The sequence below is a fragment of the Etheostoma spectabile genome, chromosome 4 (assembly GCF_008692095.1).
Source record: "Etheostoma spectabile isolate EspeVRDwgs_2016 chromosome 4, UIUC_Espe_1.0, whole genome shotgun sequence".
Taxonomy (NCBI): Eukaryota; Metazoa; Chordata; class Actinopteri; order Perciformes; family Percidae; genus Etheostoma; species Etheostoma spectabile.
This window is the reverse complement of record NC_045736.1, coordinates 12,415,063-12,432,091: the sequence shown is the minus strand read 5'-3', so window position 1 is coordinate 12,432,091 and position 17,029 is coordinate 12,415,063. Positions and strand designations below refer to the sequence as shown.

Here is a 17,029-nt window from a genome sequence, read left to right as displayed (position 1 = left end):
TACCATTGCAAGGTCACTACTTGTATTACTTTCTAAAGAGTCCATTGTTCAGTCATCTGTGCAACAGTGTTGAAAATCATAAGGTCTGAGAGTACAAGTCTGCTGTCTTGTTAGTCAGCAGCCTGTCGAGATAAAGAAAGAGTGTCATTTGTCTCTGGACTCCTGATTGTCCACTGACGGTTGGTCTTGCTCAGCTGCACACACAATCTTCGCCTTGATCTTCTTGTTGGAGGAAATGATAAAGTAGGGACTGAGGGAGGCATAGCTGGAGGAGAAGAACACCCTCATATCAGCCACCACTGGTGACACCTTCGCCACAGTCAGCATGTAGATCCAGATGATGTTGTCAATCCCGAAGAAGACCACATACAGAACCACCAAGGTGATGACTGTTTTGGCCGCCCTAGTCTCTGCCCCACCGCCCTGAGAGCGTCGGAGCACTCTCACCTTTCGGCTGTGGCGGTGGAGAAGCAACAGGATGTAAACACTTGAGCCCAACATCAGAGCGACAAAGGCAAAATCCCTCCCAGAGACAGCCACCCCATTAATTACATAGGACAGGTTGTCTCTGAAGTCCACATGACAGAAGCCCAGGTTGAGGGTAAAGGCAGGGACGGTGCCATTACGTGGAGCCATAGAGAAGAAAGGGGCCGCAATGCATATGGCCATGTTGAGGAGCCACAGTCCTGCAAAGGTAGGGAGGACCAGGGAGGGAAGTGAAGGCTTTAACTTGGACACACGGGGTCCAGCGGGGGCAATAGTAACCGCCTGAAACACACTGAGCATGCATGTGATGCAGACTGATAAAGCCCGGCCGATGCGGTAGACGTAGATCACCACCTTACAGCCGGGATCATTTAGCAGGACACTCATCCCAAACACAGTCATAGTCTGAGGGACGCAGCGGGTCAGTAGCAGCATCAGGTTGGCGAAGGCCAGGTGGCACAGGATCAAGTCGACAGGAAGAACCTTAGGCTCGGTGTATATGAGGTGGGCGTACGCCAGCAGCACCACAGTGTTCCCCAAGATGCCCACACCTGTTTGCAGGAGGAAGGAGACTCCTTTGATGGTCACACACAGATCCATGTCAGCAAGGCCTGCAGTGAGAATGATTTGAGAAGCAGACCGAGAATCAAATCTGACGTGAATACACTGCACACAAGAAACATCCTCCAAGTTACCAAAGAGTCTTTAAAAGAAACTCATTATATAATAATGCAATCTCTTTGATGTATTTCTGTAAAAAAATTGTGCTCACCTGAAGTTGAGATGAAAAGTATAGCCTATTGTGCATTGAATGTTCAATAGCCTGTGTAATTGCAATTTATAGTCTTAAATGCCCCTTGAGATCATTGGCTAGCATTGCAGTGTTCAGCCCCCAGTTTGGCAAATAAAAGCAACCAACTAAATCTGACTCTGGTGATCTCAGAGGACAAAGCACCACAAAGGGAATATAGTACGACTGAAGGATGCACATAATTTTTCAATTCTGAATTAAACATTAGTCAGGTGCCCTCATGAACGCTGATTTGAACAGATTTTGCTTTCAATTAGCACTCATCCTGTTTAAACCTACAGGCTGATCTCATGAACCACTCGTACGCATAGCTATGAAAAGTAATACACTGTAATTTTTATGTATTCCATGAATTATAGACTATATGGAGACTGTCCTCAGCAGAGGACGGATGTTGAATGTGCAAGCAGCTCCAACAACCGATATTTACGCTTGTTGTTAGGCAATGACCCCTAATTGTCATAGTAAATAATGCGGGAGCAAACTAAGGAACAAATAAAGAAGTAAGGTGACTAGAATAAAAGCAAAAACATTTGTGTGGTGACAGGTTGGGAGGTGGTCAGCAAAATTGTTTAAAAAAAAAAATCATTGAACTGCCTAAGACCATACGATCAGTGTTGGGAGTAACATCAGAATCAGAATCAGAATCAGCTTTATTCGCCAGGCATGTGGACACATACGAGGAATTTTTCTTTGGAGCATCGTTACTCACACTGTGCTTACACATACAAAGACAACCAAAACAAAGATATACACACTAACATATACATACTCTAAACAGAAACAATATAGAGGCATGTTACTCTAATTCCACTACTTTTGGCGGTAACTACAAATGTAAATAATTATCAAAATTAAATAATACAATTACTAAAATTTGAATTCTCCTACTCATTACTTTTGTCTTGATCATCATTGCAGACGAATAGCTGCGCTTGTCTGCAATGATGGCTGAAACGCACCCTTCCCAGGATTTTTTCCTTGGGTATAATCTAACCGGAGGTGGAACAATGAATCACGTACTGTAAATCAATCAGTTTGACTGTCACTGCACACAATGGCTGACAGTTCAGGCAACTGAACTAAAAGAAAATGAGTCTGCAAAACAGTTAATTTTACTCTGCCATTTGATTTTAAAAACAGACTTGTGTTGCTTGATTTGAATGCCTGTCAAGGCAACAATAAATAGGTCTATCAAAACATTGCCAACAACGCATTGCCAGACCTTCCTCCACAGCACTGCTAAGAAAGGTCTGCCAAGTCCACACAGCATTCTGGGATGGGAGAAAAACAGGCTCTGGTTTATTGGCATTTCTTTAAACCAATCACAATTGTCTTGGGCGGTGCTAAGTGCCCGATGTAGCTACGGTGTCGCTGCAAAATAGCCTCGCGAAGGAACTTGTTGGAACATGTGTACGTTCAAAAGTTGTTTTAGTCGTGCAACAGAAAAACTCCAATTGGACAGATAGTCTAGCTAGCTGTCTGGATTTACCCTGCAGAGATCTGAGGAGCAGTTAACCATAGTCCTCTGAAATTGACTGGAGTTTCAACCTTGTGTTGTTTTCCCATAAAAATTGAAAAAAAAAGTTTTTTTTGTTGAGGCTTTTTATCAATTTTGTAAAACTTTTTCTCATGTTTTTGTCCCTTTTTTTATCACTTTCGGCTCTTTTTTTGACATTTTCAACACCACGTAACACTGAATTATTAACTTTAGTTTTACAGTTACTTCTGGAATTCATGTTTAATAAACCTCATTTATAGGAAATTGTACCTAATGTTTGACTTAAAAAGAAGATATTAGGAATTGCTTAGACTAAAATTAAAGGAATGGATGATGATGGACAATCACAGACTGGAATATGTCAACGTTTACTCAATACTATTTCAAAACCACTTCAATGTTTTTTTTCAAAAATTGAACAAGACACCCCAAAATTAATGAAATTAAAGATTTGTACTTGCCAAAGAGCGTTGTGTGGAATCAACTATGATATTTAGGGTATTTAAAAAGAACATTTGATATTGGAAAACAGGTCAATTTGACCCGAGGACACCATGTGTGTTAAAATGCCAACACAAAGAAAGCGGAAGATGATGGACATCTGGCCGAAATTAGGAACATCCGTCGGAATTTCTGACGGCAACTAAACCATACTGGAATTAAAACAACAAGTCAATAAAGACTATTCAAAACATATCTATTTTGCTTTGTCATTGTTTTATTAAATTTGACAGTTGTCTTGTCCCACACTGTGCCACAGCAACACTGAAATAAAATAGCTATGCGTGCATTAATAAGAGAATTGAAGCAGATGTTTAATTAATTAATTGCTTATGCAGTAAAAACCTAGTAACTGTGACAAACTTCTAATTTTCAGTAACTTGCATTACACTGTGAATAATGTGAATTCTAAACTTCAGTGTTATTTTCCTGTTCTTAACTTCCTCATGTCAGTTTTCAGCTTCCACAGACAGAAAAATTGCACGTCAGTCAAATACTATAATGTTATTTCCCTGTGGAGTTAAAAAAAAACAGTTTAAATCACCCCCGCAGAGACAATGGTGTGCGGTTATTGTTGATGCAAAAGCAGCCTGATGATGCCTTGAATGAGCTATCAAGAGGCTTTGACATGCACAGCTGATGCTTCAGTTTGGGCTCCTTTCCTCCCTCATGTCCTGGGAGCGTGTTAAAAGAAACAGAGGAGCAAGACAATTAACCATATAACAATGCATGTCTGCACTAATTGGGGGCATAGGGACAACCAGCCATTATTCATTTATGTTCTTAACTCTCAACACTGACACATGCTACAACAGAATTTAGCAATTTGTATCACGGTATTCCAGGACTACCTCTATAAACTGTGCATGGCCAATGTGTCTTACATTAAAAGCGATTAACCCTACTGGTCAATTTATGTTTTCTCATTTGCAAAATTGAGACTGGGCCTGTGTGCTGTAGCGTTGTTTGAGAAGCGTGTGTTTTTTCCTGAGAGAGGGCTTTGGAATAAAGCATCAGAAGATGTGTTATTTTCCTGTGTCTTTTCCTACATGTTTACATGTTCAGAGAGCTAATTAAAATGGCAAGTTCAAGCATGTCCTTCTCAGGGGATTGCATCATGTACAGTACGCTGCAATCTGGGCTTTTTCCCCCCTGACATGAGATTTTTATTTCTTTGTTTATAGCTGATGTTAATTGTTTTTTTTCCAGCACTAATTCAATTTCATTTTTACATATCTAATCCCGTGACAACAATTTTATTAGAGGAGAAGTTTACATGAACATAGTTTAATACAGTTCAGTCAACGACTACATGTTTTTTCTGTCCATGCAATAATATATGTGACACATCATGTTGTATTCATAATTAAGGGATGCCTTTGTGGATAAAATAGTATCAGTTAATGGTTTGCATGTATAATGAAATAATTTGCACAATACGTGCTGTACTCAAATGAGATGTGTATACTTTCTAACCTTTTGCACCTTTAAGTATACTGGCAAGACTTTGGTTGGTGAAGAGGGAATATTCAATGAACCCCTCACTGTGCCAGTTAATCTGTCCTAAAGCAAAAAATTTGGTTTAAGAGGCTTTTGGCTTAGCAGTCTCCCGTCTGATATTGATGGGCCTCCGACTTTTTATTTGCATTTAAGGGAAGGCAAGCAGAATTGACCTCCCACAAGCATTGACATTATTTCATTATATCTTTTCTAGCCTTTCTAATATCCTTCTAACATGATTCTCAGTTGACAACACAAACTGATCTTACTTTAAACATGTATTTTCATTCTACTGAGTGTATCATCTCCTATCACAACAAATCTACAGAGATAATCCATCAGTTTAGGTACATGTCGGAAATTTTTTCTTAGTGTTTTCTATTCATATCATGGAATTAAAAAAAAAATGTTGTATTGTTTTTTTATGTACTTTCAAGTCTTTGTGCAAGATGTGTTTCACCTGGCTGAAAGACAATTTCCCCAGACAGTAGAGTTACATTTGAAGTGTTCTGAAGTATAGTGGTGTAGGAAGAAGTTGGATCCTTTACGTCAGTAAAAGTAGCAATATTACACTGTTTAAATACTCCATTACAAGTGACAGTCCAGCATTAAAAAGTGAATGGAGACAAATGACCTGAGTGAGAGTTCTACTGTGCACATATATTAATGGATTATTGTTAATGATGTGTTATTGTCATTTTACTGTTGCAGTTGGTTACGGTGTAGCTAATATTGCCTGTTTTACATAATATTGGGTACAAAGCATCATATTTTATAAAATGATCATATGTTTTGTAAAGTATGTAACTAGTAACCAGTACTAGTGGAGTCAAAAGTACAATAATTACTTTTAAAATGTTATAGAGTTTTGAAAAATGTAGTATCTAGACCCACTAGGGTGCGTCTAGATTTCTAGGCTAGTAAAAAGTAGCACAAAACGGAAACAAGTCAAGTACTTTAAATTTTCACAGTAAGTAAATGTATTAGGTATAAATTAACCAACTCAACACATTTAATACATGGAATCCTCTTATATTTTGTTCAAAACATAACTTTGTTATTAAATACAAAATATGTAAAAATATAAAACGTTATTGTCCATGTAACTAATCTCAACAATGTTCACATTGTAGAATATTCTTTTTAAATTCAGTGGAGGACACGTCTCATCATGTGCTTGTGAGAAATCAGCTTAATATTCATTACCAATTACCTGCTGTGGGACCATTTACAGGTAAATCATGCAGTCCACCCACACTTATTTGCTCTTCCATCCTCACAGTTTATATTTCATTCCATTTTTAGAACTCTCATTGCTTTGGATGAATTACATAACCATAAATCCAATGCTATGTCACACTCTTCAAATGAAATTGTCAGTGATCCATCACGCAAACCGAATGGATCGGCCTTTTGCTTTTACTTTGTTTCAACTTTCTCCACTGGAGGACACTGTGGTGTTGGTGTTTGACTACCCAACACAAGAGAGGTCTTTTTTAATGGCGGCTTTTAAAATTGATTGCGGAAATTAAAAATACAAAAGGTAATAGGAAGGTTCTTATAAGGAAACCTAAATATAGGATCAGTAATTAGAAAGAAAGTATTCAGTGGTCTCCACTCAGTGAAACAGTGACACTGGGACATTGTTTTAATCTTTTTTTGACTATAAACATGTGGCTAGTATATTTGTATACATAAAATCCCCTCATTCACACCATTTTCCCTGTCCACTGGTTGGATGTCTGTAAATGAATCCAGACACACTCAGCCTTCTCTGTGTTATCCTGTCTGTCTGAAACCCAGTGAGGGGACAGAATCAGTCATCTGAATTGATCTCAAGTAATTGGAGGCTGAGCGAAGAGAAGTCAATGTACCATGAAAAACAGATCCAACAACTGTAGCAACTATAAGAGCCCAAACAACCTGACTACTTCAGAAGAGAGGGATCAAGGACAAGGTCCACTTTAGACTTTGCCAGCTTTAACTGTTCTCAGGTTGGGGTGTGAACTTCTGCAGCAATTCTTTTTTGATGTCATTTTGAATACACATGGTTTATTTCATTGATTGCTTTGTACTCGTTTCTATTACGGCAGGAATGCCTTCAGAGAGGTTTGTCCGTGGGATGCTCTACCTGTCCCTCACTGTTGTAGGAGTCCCGGGCAACGTTTCCATTATCCTGGCATTCCTCCTCTTGCTGTACCAGGAGAACCGCCTCCACCCAGCTGATGTCATTGTCCTGCACCTGGCCTGCGTCAACCTCCTGGTGGTTGGTGTTCGGTGTCTGCTGGAGACCCTGGCATCTTTCTACCTGGCCAGCGTCTTTGGAGATGTGGGCTGCAAGGCTGTGATCTTTGTCTACAGAACATCGCGCTCCCTCTCGATTTGGCTCACCTTTGTACTGAGTGCGTACCAGTGTGTGAGCATTGCTCCTCCTGGATCACGCTGGGCCTCCGTCCGCACCTTGGTTGCCCAGTATTTGGGCTTTGTGTTCTTCTTCCTCTGGCTCTTCAACACCTGCATGAGCTCCGGAGCCATACTCTACTCCTTAAGCACCAAAAACGCCTCCAGCCCAACAGACTATGGCATCAACGTAGAATTCTGCTCTCTTAGCTTTCCTTCAAAGTTGTCTAAAGATGCAATTGGGGCAATCCAGGTGGGCAGAGATGTGGTGCCCATGGCCCTCATGACCCTAGCCAGTCTGATCATCCTGGTCTTCCTTTACAAGCACAGCCAGCAGGTGCAGGGACTCCGCAGCAGCAGTGGGAGTAGGGGAAGTGGTGGGGCCGAGCAACGGGCTGCTAAAGCCGTGGTAGCACTTGTGACCTTATATGTGATTCTTTATGGGGTGGATAATGGACTTTGGGTGTACACTCTCACTGTGAGGAAGACCATGGCTTCCTCGCTGATCTCTGACCTGCGTATATTCTTCTCCTCACTCTATGCAGCGGTGAGCCCCATGGTCATCATTGTATCTAACAGGAAGGTGAATGGCAGGCTGAGGTGCGCAGTGCATGAGAAGCCTGTTCAGGAGCAAGCCACAAGTATTTCTACTATGTGAGGCCTACTGTGAAAACTTATTACTGACAGGGCAGCAGAGGAAGCCAAGATGATAAAAATCGAAGCTTTCCATAGTGTGAGTCATGCATGGGTCATTCTGTCTTTGTATGTATCGGCTGTATTATGTTTTGAGATAAGATTTGCAGAAGATACTTTTCTCTGTCTCCTTTTTTATCATTTATAAAAAATATCTTGTTTATGAGCGTTTTTAAGTATGTTAAGAAATTATAACTGAAGAGGGTTTAGAGCCTGCAGCTCTGAGTGGAAGGTGTACTTGTGGGCAGGGGGAACCTATTTTCTCCCTGTCTATAATTAAAGACCCAAACTGTCATAACAACCCTCAATACAGGTCTGTATGGATCTCCGTTGATGTGGCACTGTAGTAGCTGGCTTAGTTTGTTTATGTTCTCTCCATCTTAATTGGGTAGAAGAAATATAGCTGGGTGACTTGGGGCTCAATGTAGCTGTCAAATGACTTCCAGCTACCCATTTAGCTATAATTAGGCTTTGAATAGAATCTGCTAATGCCAATGAGGCGGGTTTATTATCCAACAAAGAATTGTTTAAAAACCTGAAAATACGTTCAATATAATGTTGACAATGTGTGTGTGAGTTCTTCAGGTGCAGTTATAAGAAGAGTAGACTTCAAGGGACACAAAACTATGTCTTGGCACAGACCCTGAAGAGTTTGCTGTGGATGTGGTAATGTGGGAATTTATGAGTCATTATGTAATTTCCATGTCTTGGTGAAGCAAGGGCAGAAAGGCAGGGTGAGGACATAACTACCTCCGTGAGTGACAGTCCAAAAGACATAAAGGAGGGCTGCCAGCACTGTGTGATCCTGCAATAACTCTAAAGTGCAATCAGTGCAGTGTTTTTCAACTGCTGTCACAATGCAAGTGAGGAGGAGAAGTCCCGCTTGTGCAGAACTCTTGCATTCAACACCACGTTGACATGAAAAATATAAAAAGCCATACAATAAAGTTGATCTCTGGTCACAGAGTAACATTCACGTTTATTGTAAAAGTCGCAGCCGTTAAAACCCTCTTTAATGTGACTTTATTCTTAGGAAAGCTCTCTCCAGATGACAAATTCCATGTGTTTTACCCTTCAAACCACTGAAATCTGATTGACACTATACACAGACTCCGGTGGAATGAAGGATAGAATACAAGGATGGTTTCATTAGAGCGGCGCGTGTGCAGGCGCCTCTGGTGAGGAGTCACGAACAACGACATATAGTTGACACGGCTGATTCCCTTCCACGCCTTCAGTGATGTCATTCTTTCTATTTCTGTTGGGAAAGAAGTTGCAGAATAGTTAAAAGGAACAAATACATGAATAACAGGTTGTGTATGTTCATGTCTCTTTTAGTGTGTGTGTGTGTGTGTGTGTGTGTGTGTGTGTGTGTGTGTGTGTGTGTGTGTGTGTGAATGTGTGAAGGGTGTGCCGGTTGGCCTCTCCCTGCACAAGACAGGACCTGTTTCCACCAATTTCCATCCTTCTGGAGTCTTTTGAGCCTCAACAACTGCAGGGTGCTGTCAAACATGTAGAGACCAAACCCACACTAATGTAACGCTCTATTACTGCCATTATTCTCAAATCACAACGGTTCCCCTCCAAGACTTAATTTTGCAGCTAAAACAGAGCTCGCAACAGCTGCTAAATGTACATCGTCATCATCGTTTAAGCCTTTGACTGCATCTCACTTGCTTAACGAAGCTAGATGTGTGAATAGCTTAAGCTACCAGGGAAAATAACAAAGCCCCAGTGCCTGACATATTTTTAAAAGAAATAAACCTAGAAATGCTAACTTTCCTGTTCTTTTGTCTGTAGTTAGACAAAGTATACAACACAAAGCTGTACAAAAGCCACACACGCAAAAAAAGTTGTCAAGTTGTCCAGAATGGTCGGTGAAGGTTTGCAGTAAATCCCGCCAGCCGATCCACACCTGCTGTGTCTGTCAGTCTGTTTACCTACACCAGGTACAGGCATTTTTGTCCCCCGTGTCCACCAATAGCAATGCAGCAGCAGGGTTGAACCCCACCCCTTTTCTGCCTTCATGCCAGTCCACACCCTAATATAGCCCTCCTTCACTCAGGAACTGAATGTTAAAGCCAAACCCTCTCCTCCCCCACAAAAAAACACCTTTCAACATCATGATCTAAATCACTACAATCAATGTGTGCAACGTGCAGAAATGTGTGCTGGTTATACTAATGCAGGAGCAAATTGACGACTTATATAAAGTCATATGTGCAAAAAGTGTCAACTAACACCATTCAACAACACAGTCACCTCCCAAAGCCAATTCTAAATGAATAATGTTAATGCATAATGTGATAGTCACACATAAAAGCATTCTGAGTTAGTTTATGTCTAAACTATCAATTAAATCCAGTAACCTTAAAAGTTATTCTTATCATTAATCCCATAAACTCTCTCTGATGTTTTTCCAGTTAAGAAAACCTCTGGGTGACTATAGGAACTGGACACTTTGGGGCTTATTACTGGTGAAAATGTGTCAGTTAAAAACACATCCTGGGGTAATTTTAAAACCTCCATTTTATGGAAATGACAGACGTAATAAGCCCTTTATACGTTTGCTGATACCGTCTTTGCTTTTCCTTCAAAGGGATGTTTCTAGGCGTGTTGTTTAGAGGATTTCTTCCCTGTTTGAGTGAAGCTCCTGATAGAGAATGCCATAAAAACTGTGCTTTTATGTAAATCAACTCTTTTAGTATTTTTTTAAAGTGCAGGACTGATTGTAAAAACAAAAGAAAAAAGTGCACATCATAGAACTGGTTTTAATTCGAAGTGCACATTTGGGAAAAATATTTTAGTTCTGTAAAAGCAACATGCTCTCAACTTTACCCCAGGAGGTGAGTTTATCACAATTTTATTTTTATTTTCTGCACTTTTAGGTTACAGACTTATATGTGTGTGACCTATTACATTGCATCCGCCCAGTTTAACGGCTTCCCTCAGACACACCCAACACATATGGTCGCGTTTCAGCTTGCCTGGAATGCTGCACTGCACGTAAGCAAGGAGCTCTGTAGTAAAGTTGGTGAGACGAAATCTTACAGAGTTAAGGGGAAACTTTGGTCTGTTTTGTCATCCAGAACACAATTCTTTTTGATTTATCCTGATTAACATCCATTTTGTAGAAAAGGCTGAAATGCCAGTCTAATAGCCACATAAATCTGCAGGCTCTGGAGTTTAATGGTTGCCTTTATAGTTCTGACAGCCTGGTTTTACTCGATTAATCAAGTGGCAACAAATACAAGGAATAGTTTCTGTCAAACTACTCCTTTAAATGTAATCAGTGTAGTTTATAGAAATGTTAAATGTTAAAAGACAAAGCATCTTTCAATTCAGTCAAAATCCACTCATCAGAGAGAAAACATTAAAAACAGGTGGAGGAAAAGAGCTACATTTTGCAAAACAGACAAACATGGCTGTCCAAATAAGAACAGTGAAACTACTACTCTATCTTTACTATGTCTGCATAATGCCTGACAGGGAGTCTGTACAGCAGATAATGCCTGTTTCCAATGTAGCAGCAAGGACATGGACCACACTGAATGAGGGTGGGGGTGGGGTGGAAGGCTCTGAGGCCCCAGGGCAGCAGCTTGCTGCAACTCCACCACTCTCAGGTAAGATATGCTCTGCTGTGCTGAGACTTGAAAGACATTCAAGATGCACTGCACCCTATCCAGCAGTGTCACAATATAATGAAGAAAGAGAGAGTGGAAAATAATAGGTTAAGTTGCTGAGTTAGACAAAAAAACAGCAAGTAAACAGGCAAGGAAATGTTGCCATTTGAACTTCTGAGAAATAATTGTATATTAATAATCTAGAAAAAGACGGGAGTGACAGTTTGAATTGGCTGAACTGAAAGCCGAGACCTGCCCTGATGTGATCCAGTATCAGTATGTGCTATATGTCAGCATTCACTCAACATGTGGCTTCTAATTTATTACTTATGGGGGAATTTTTTTTTTAAATTAATTAGTCTTCAGGTATTCTCACTGAGATCAAGATCTCTGTTTGTAGAGAAATATACATTTTCAAGAGAGAAGCAAATATATCAGGGTGGACCGGGCTTTCCTGACATGTCAGTTTGCAGAGATTTATCCTTTGATGAGCCAATCCAGTGTCCCTCTAGGACGCTGGTTAAAGCTGAATGGTGTGTGAGTACGTGAACCATGTGCCCAGACTTTTAATCTCTTAAAATGATTGTGGTTAAAAGGCATGGACGAGGCTCGACCTGAGGGTTTAAAAGTTGAATCAAATTCCAGCAATCATAGTGAAGCAGTATCTGCCACCGCCTGCTCAGTACATTTTTTCTTTATTAAATGCCTGAAAACGGAACCAAATGCACAATTCAGGCCTCAAAACTGGAGTGACATTCCCAAATATCATGCAACACTGACATTAAGACAGGTTTCTTCATACAGTGGTTGCGCCAAAAACACTCAGATACAGGATATATACATCTTCTCTATGAATACATGTTTATTTGAAATATATTATATATGAGACTTTGACATTTTTGTTTTATTAAAAACAATTGGTTGTAAATCAACCAGCAGATCCAACACAGACCTTTCGTCAAAAGGTAACATAACCTTCTTAATGTCATATTCACACTGTGGCAGTGACATGGATCCTGCCCTTTACATTTCCCATCTTCACCCCTAACTGCCACAAAGGTGGAATTTTCCACAAGCTACTTCCCTGAGTTCGCCGTGGAATGCAGACAAGATGGAGCAAGCCTGCAGAGTGCGGCATCTCTGCAGTAACAGTATGTTAGCTTGTGCACACCATGGCCAACTCCTTTATTCTCCCTTCAGGGGTTGTGAGCTATTACTCAAAGTGTGGCTCTGCCCTGTAGTGTGCCACTGTTGCTGTTGATTGTCACGAAGATACCGCAGAGAGCTGGTTCAGGAGCTCAGCCGTCTCGGATTTTGTCCAGTAACCATTTCATACATGTATTCAGAATGTTAACATCTATTTTGCTTAAGTAGTTTGATGCATTTAGTGATTTCAACGAATCGCTCAATATGTTTGTCCACCTAAGTAACTCTCACAAAAAGGCCTAAATGCGGCAAGGTGTTTTAACACAGCTCTAAATTCAAAGCTGTAGGAAACGACTGCTCTATTAACGTAGATTGCTATCTATGCCTCAGAGCAACAGACCTTGTAAAGTTTTACAGCGCGGGCATGTGCTGACATAACAGCCACACATATCTCATCTTGCTAGTGCCACTCTTCACACGGGGGAAAGGAATTGAAGTATAATGCACGGAGCAAATGACAAGAACATTGTGCCTCTTCGGAGCCAAAGTTGCTGTCTGTAACAGAGTGTAACAGTTTTAGTAAAGTACATATTCAGTTTCCATATACTGTATAGAGCACTTAAATGTATTACATAGTCCTACACTAGTATTAGGATTTATATAGGACGACAAATTTGCCTGGAGTGGGGAGTTGATAGAATTTCATGATAGGGAGTGTTACTCCAACATATGTGAAAAATAGAGTCTCCTTGTGCTTTTTCAAAATAAGTGGTGTCACTCCACCCACTTAAGGCTGAATAATAGATCTGATGAATCATCTGTGCATGGTGCAGCTGCTGTCAGAGTAATTATGAAAGTGTTGCACACACCCAGCCATGTCAGAGTTTATATCACTTGAGTGTATCAGTCGAGTTTATCACAGAATTGCACTAGACTGGGAGCTGAAACGGTTTTGCTTCCCATGCTCTGCTGAGTTGGACCACCTCCCAAATTAAAGACACACTGACTGGTTTTGTTGTAGCCGCCCCATTGTGCTGCTAAAGCTCAAAATGTCCAACCAGCTAACTTTGTACTTGACTTTTGAAAACATTATTTGTGAGCTGGGAGGACATTTTGGTAGTTTAGATCACTGTATGACAAAATCAGGCAGTGTACCTTTAAGTATTTTGAAATGGGGCAGGAGAGAGTGCCACCTGTTGATTCTTGATGGTACTGCAATGTAGGGGGAACAAGTAATACCACTGCATCTTGGAAATTAGACTGAAATCAATATTATTACAACATTTATTTCACAATATGAGAAATGTATGCATTAAACTGATGGTCAATGCAGTGAAATGTGTTCCACTGTTATTTATTGCAAAACAGATTTAAAACAAAAACTTTAATAAAAAAACAGAATTGTGTTACTTTGTGAGACTTTTAGTAATTTTATACAAATGTAAAACAAAAATGCTGTATATACCATATATATATATATATATATATATATATATATATATATATATATATATATATATATATATTCAACATAAACTCGTCTGGTAATGAAGGTCTTAGTGAGTGATTGACAGTAATTGCTAATAGCTAATAATATTGAAGCTCTATTTCTAAACATAGCTGCATAGCTGAAATGATTAATCTGAGGGGGAAACCTCTAACTTTCCATCAAGAACAGTGCACACAACACACAAAATATCATATTTTGCACCTAGAGATCCAGAAACCAACCAGCACATCTATACTGGACTACTACCCTGCCGTTCTGTATGTATATAAGTTTGTGGTAATTTTAACATATGAATATTCACCACGTGAACACAATATGAACTAAAATAATAATAATAATAATTGTCATTTTGACAAGGGCAACAATATCATACAACAATGAAAAAAAAAAAGTTGTTATTGTACTTTAGTGAGATTTAAAAAAGGCAAACGACACAGTGAACCAGGGACCTTTGAGACTCCTGGAGGCCTGGGGTAGGTAGGTGGATACTTTGCTAGTTTGGAGATCCAGCCTTGCTTAAGTGTTGGGTTTGGGTTGATTTTAGTAATGAATGTTTGGACTTCTGCCTACATAAAAGGCATATATTCATACTGACGCCCACAGCATGACCCAGCGCTAAATCTATGGAACCGATTCACGTCTAGACTGTTCTCATTTTGAAGAGCCTTAAACTTGCACAAAATTTTGACAGACTGGTTTAAAGAAATCCGCCTTACAGAATCTAGATTGTAAAGATTTTCTTTCCTTTATAATATATAGTATATTTTCAAATCTGTTTAAGCCTTTGTAAGAATTTAAGTTGTTGCACTGTCAAAATGCTGTGCTGTTTCAGACTAATTCTGTTCCAACTGGATTCCAGTCAAGCATTTCTTTTAATTCTTGTCACTGACACACTTCACTAACTACTACTAGTAATAATGTTTTCAAGTCAAAAACATGATTGAAGAGACCTTATATTTATTAATTTAATTTATCAAGACTGGAGAACATGAGAGCTGTGCGAGCACTTTCACCACAAAGATGAACATCTGATGAACGTGTTAACTAATGATTCTTATATGTTTACGTCATTATATGAGTTGTGATCATCGCCCAATATGTGCCCCTCAACCAGCACTGTACATTTTGGTTAAACCATTGCACAGATTGGGGCTTGTAGTCTAATTTAGAGATGTTTGACATGTACTGAGTCAAAGACTTCCTGCATCCTTAACACTTCTATAAAGCCAATGCCATTTGAAAAAACTAGTTCAGTGCCCATTGAAAACGTGTCGTTTTGGATTGCTTGGCATCCAGTTTTGCGGATTGCGAACTGCTCATCCAAACAATGTTTGAATTTGCTAAAATGTAACATCTCCGGTCTCTCTTTCTTCATCTGTTCTGTTCATCTGTACTTGGATGGAGAGTGATCTCTATCCAGCATGCCACAGCAGGCTGTGCAACAGTTAATAGGCTTTGCCGCTCAATATGCTACACAGTGTGTACATAACCACTTCTAATAAAAATGTCCCGTAGATCTCAAGAACTCACATTCAACACTTCACTTCCCTGGGTCCTCGGCTATACACCTGCCAAATGTGAAGTCAAACGGATGAACATTTGTTGAGGAAAACCAAAGGACAGACAAAGAGTCCTTCCATTTTAGTAATATAAGTAAATCAACACAAATAAGAGGACAGCTGAAGTCTAAACGTATGGTTCCATTCATGATAATAAAGATACTTTTAGGCAGCGGAGGCCACCAGTTCTCTTCAGTGTCACAGGTTTTTTTCAAGTCTCAAGACACTGAATAATGTATTGATTCATTTGTGTGGAGAAACGTCACATTAAGACAGACGATCAGTGGCACATCAGTATGCCCGGATTAGTCTTTAAAGAACTGCCAGGTTAGTTTTTTTTACCTGCACAGTCTTGTTGTATGCTTAGAAACTATTGTCACGATAATTTCTGAATGCATGTCCTGGTAGAGAGTTGATGGACAGGAAGGTGCTGGTCAGAAAGTGTGTGTCTAACAGTATGACAGCAACATGCAGTAATTGTGCCACTAACTTCTCAAAAAAAAAAACTAAAGTTGAATTTTATATACTTGAAACCTTACTCAAAGTTGCCTTGCTTTCAAGTAAAGAGAGAAATCCCTATCCATATAATTTCATTTAAATCATTAAACCTATACATAATTGCTTATAGGTTTGCTGTCACAGATAATTACACATAATATATACATGGTGATTCATTTTTCTTTAAACTGACATGTTTCCAACGGCAAAGATCAACATACACCACCTCTACTGTACGTCTTCCACCACCGGTCACTTGTTAGCCTTCAACACACAAACACACAAACACACACACACACACACACAGATCTGGATGATTTATACAAAAGTTAAATAAACTAATAAATGATAATGTATTATTTTACAAGCAGATCAATCTATCCATCAGTATGAAACAATTCAAATTAACCCATCTTCACCAGCTGCAACAGTAAAGTCAATACATTAATGCATCATTTGTTGGAATATTAAATGCAAGCACGCAGGCATGCACGCACAAAAACACACACATCTGGTCGATTTAGGTGGATGGTGTGACACCTTTTCACCTCAGGCTTCCCCCTCTAACCCCCCTGTGGCCCTTCACGAGACACTCATTAACAGTGGAAGGTATTGGACACATCACCTCATCAGCTCCCCACAGGACCGAGGCCCTATATCTGACCCTGGCAAACGTCCAAAACCAGTAGCCCATCGGGCCTCAGGAGGGGAGAGAGGTCGGGTTGTGGAATGAAGGTCAACGTACTGCAGCCTCACTGCATGCTGAAGAGCTCTGCTTCTTTTGAGACAGGAGTTTTCTTT

At 39.8% G+C, this 17,029-nt stretch overlaps 2 protein-coding genes across 2 annotated transcripts; one reads left to right on the top strand and one right to left on the bottom strand.

The window, feature by feature from the left end:
* Positions 1-1,104, bottom strand: ora1 (olfactory receptor class A related 1). Its single transcript, XM_032514084.1, has one exon. The coding sequence runs from the start codon at positions 1,084-1,086 to the stop codon at positions 145-147; it is 942 nt and encodes a 313-aa protein (XP_032369975.1). The 5' UTR covers positions 1,087-1,104; the 3' UTR covers positions 1-144.
* Positions 1,105-6,894: 5,790 nt separating this feature from the next.
* On the top strand, positions 6,895-7,905 carry ora2 (olfactory receptor class A related 2). The gene has a single exon (XM_032513804.1). The coding sequence runs from the start codon at positions 6,895-6,897 to the stop codon at positions 7,855-7,857; it is 963 nt and encodes a 320-aa protein (XP_032369695.1). The 3' UTR covers positions 7,858-7,905.
* Positions 7,906-17,029: the final 9,124 nt, after the last annotated feature.

What these genes read in the sequence shown, in the direction of transcription:
- ora2 (XM_032513804.1), top strand. Translation starts at nt 6,895, where the DNA reads ATGCCTTCAGAGAGGTTTGTCCGTGGGATGCTCTACCTGTCCCTCACT.
- ora1 (XM_032514084.1), bottom strand. Translation starts at nt 1,086, where the DNA reads ATGGATCTGTGTGTGACCATCAAAGGAGTCTCCTTCCTCCTGCAAACA.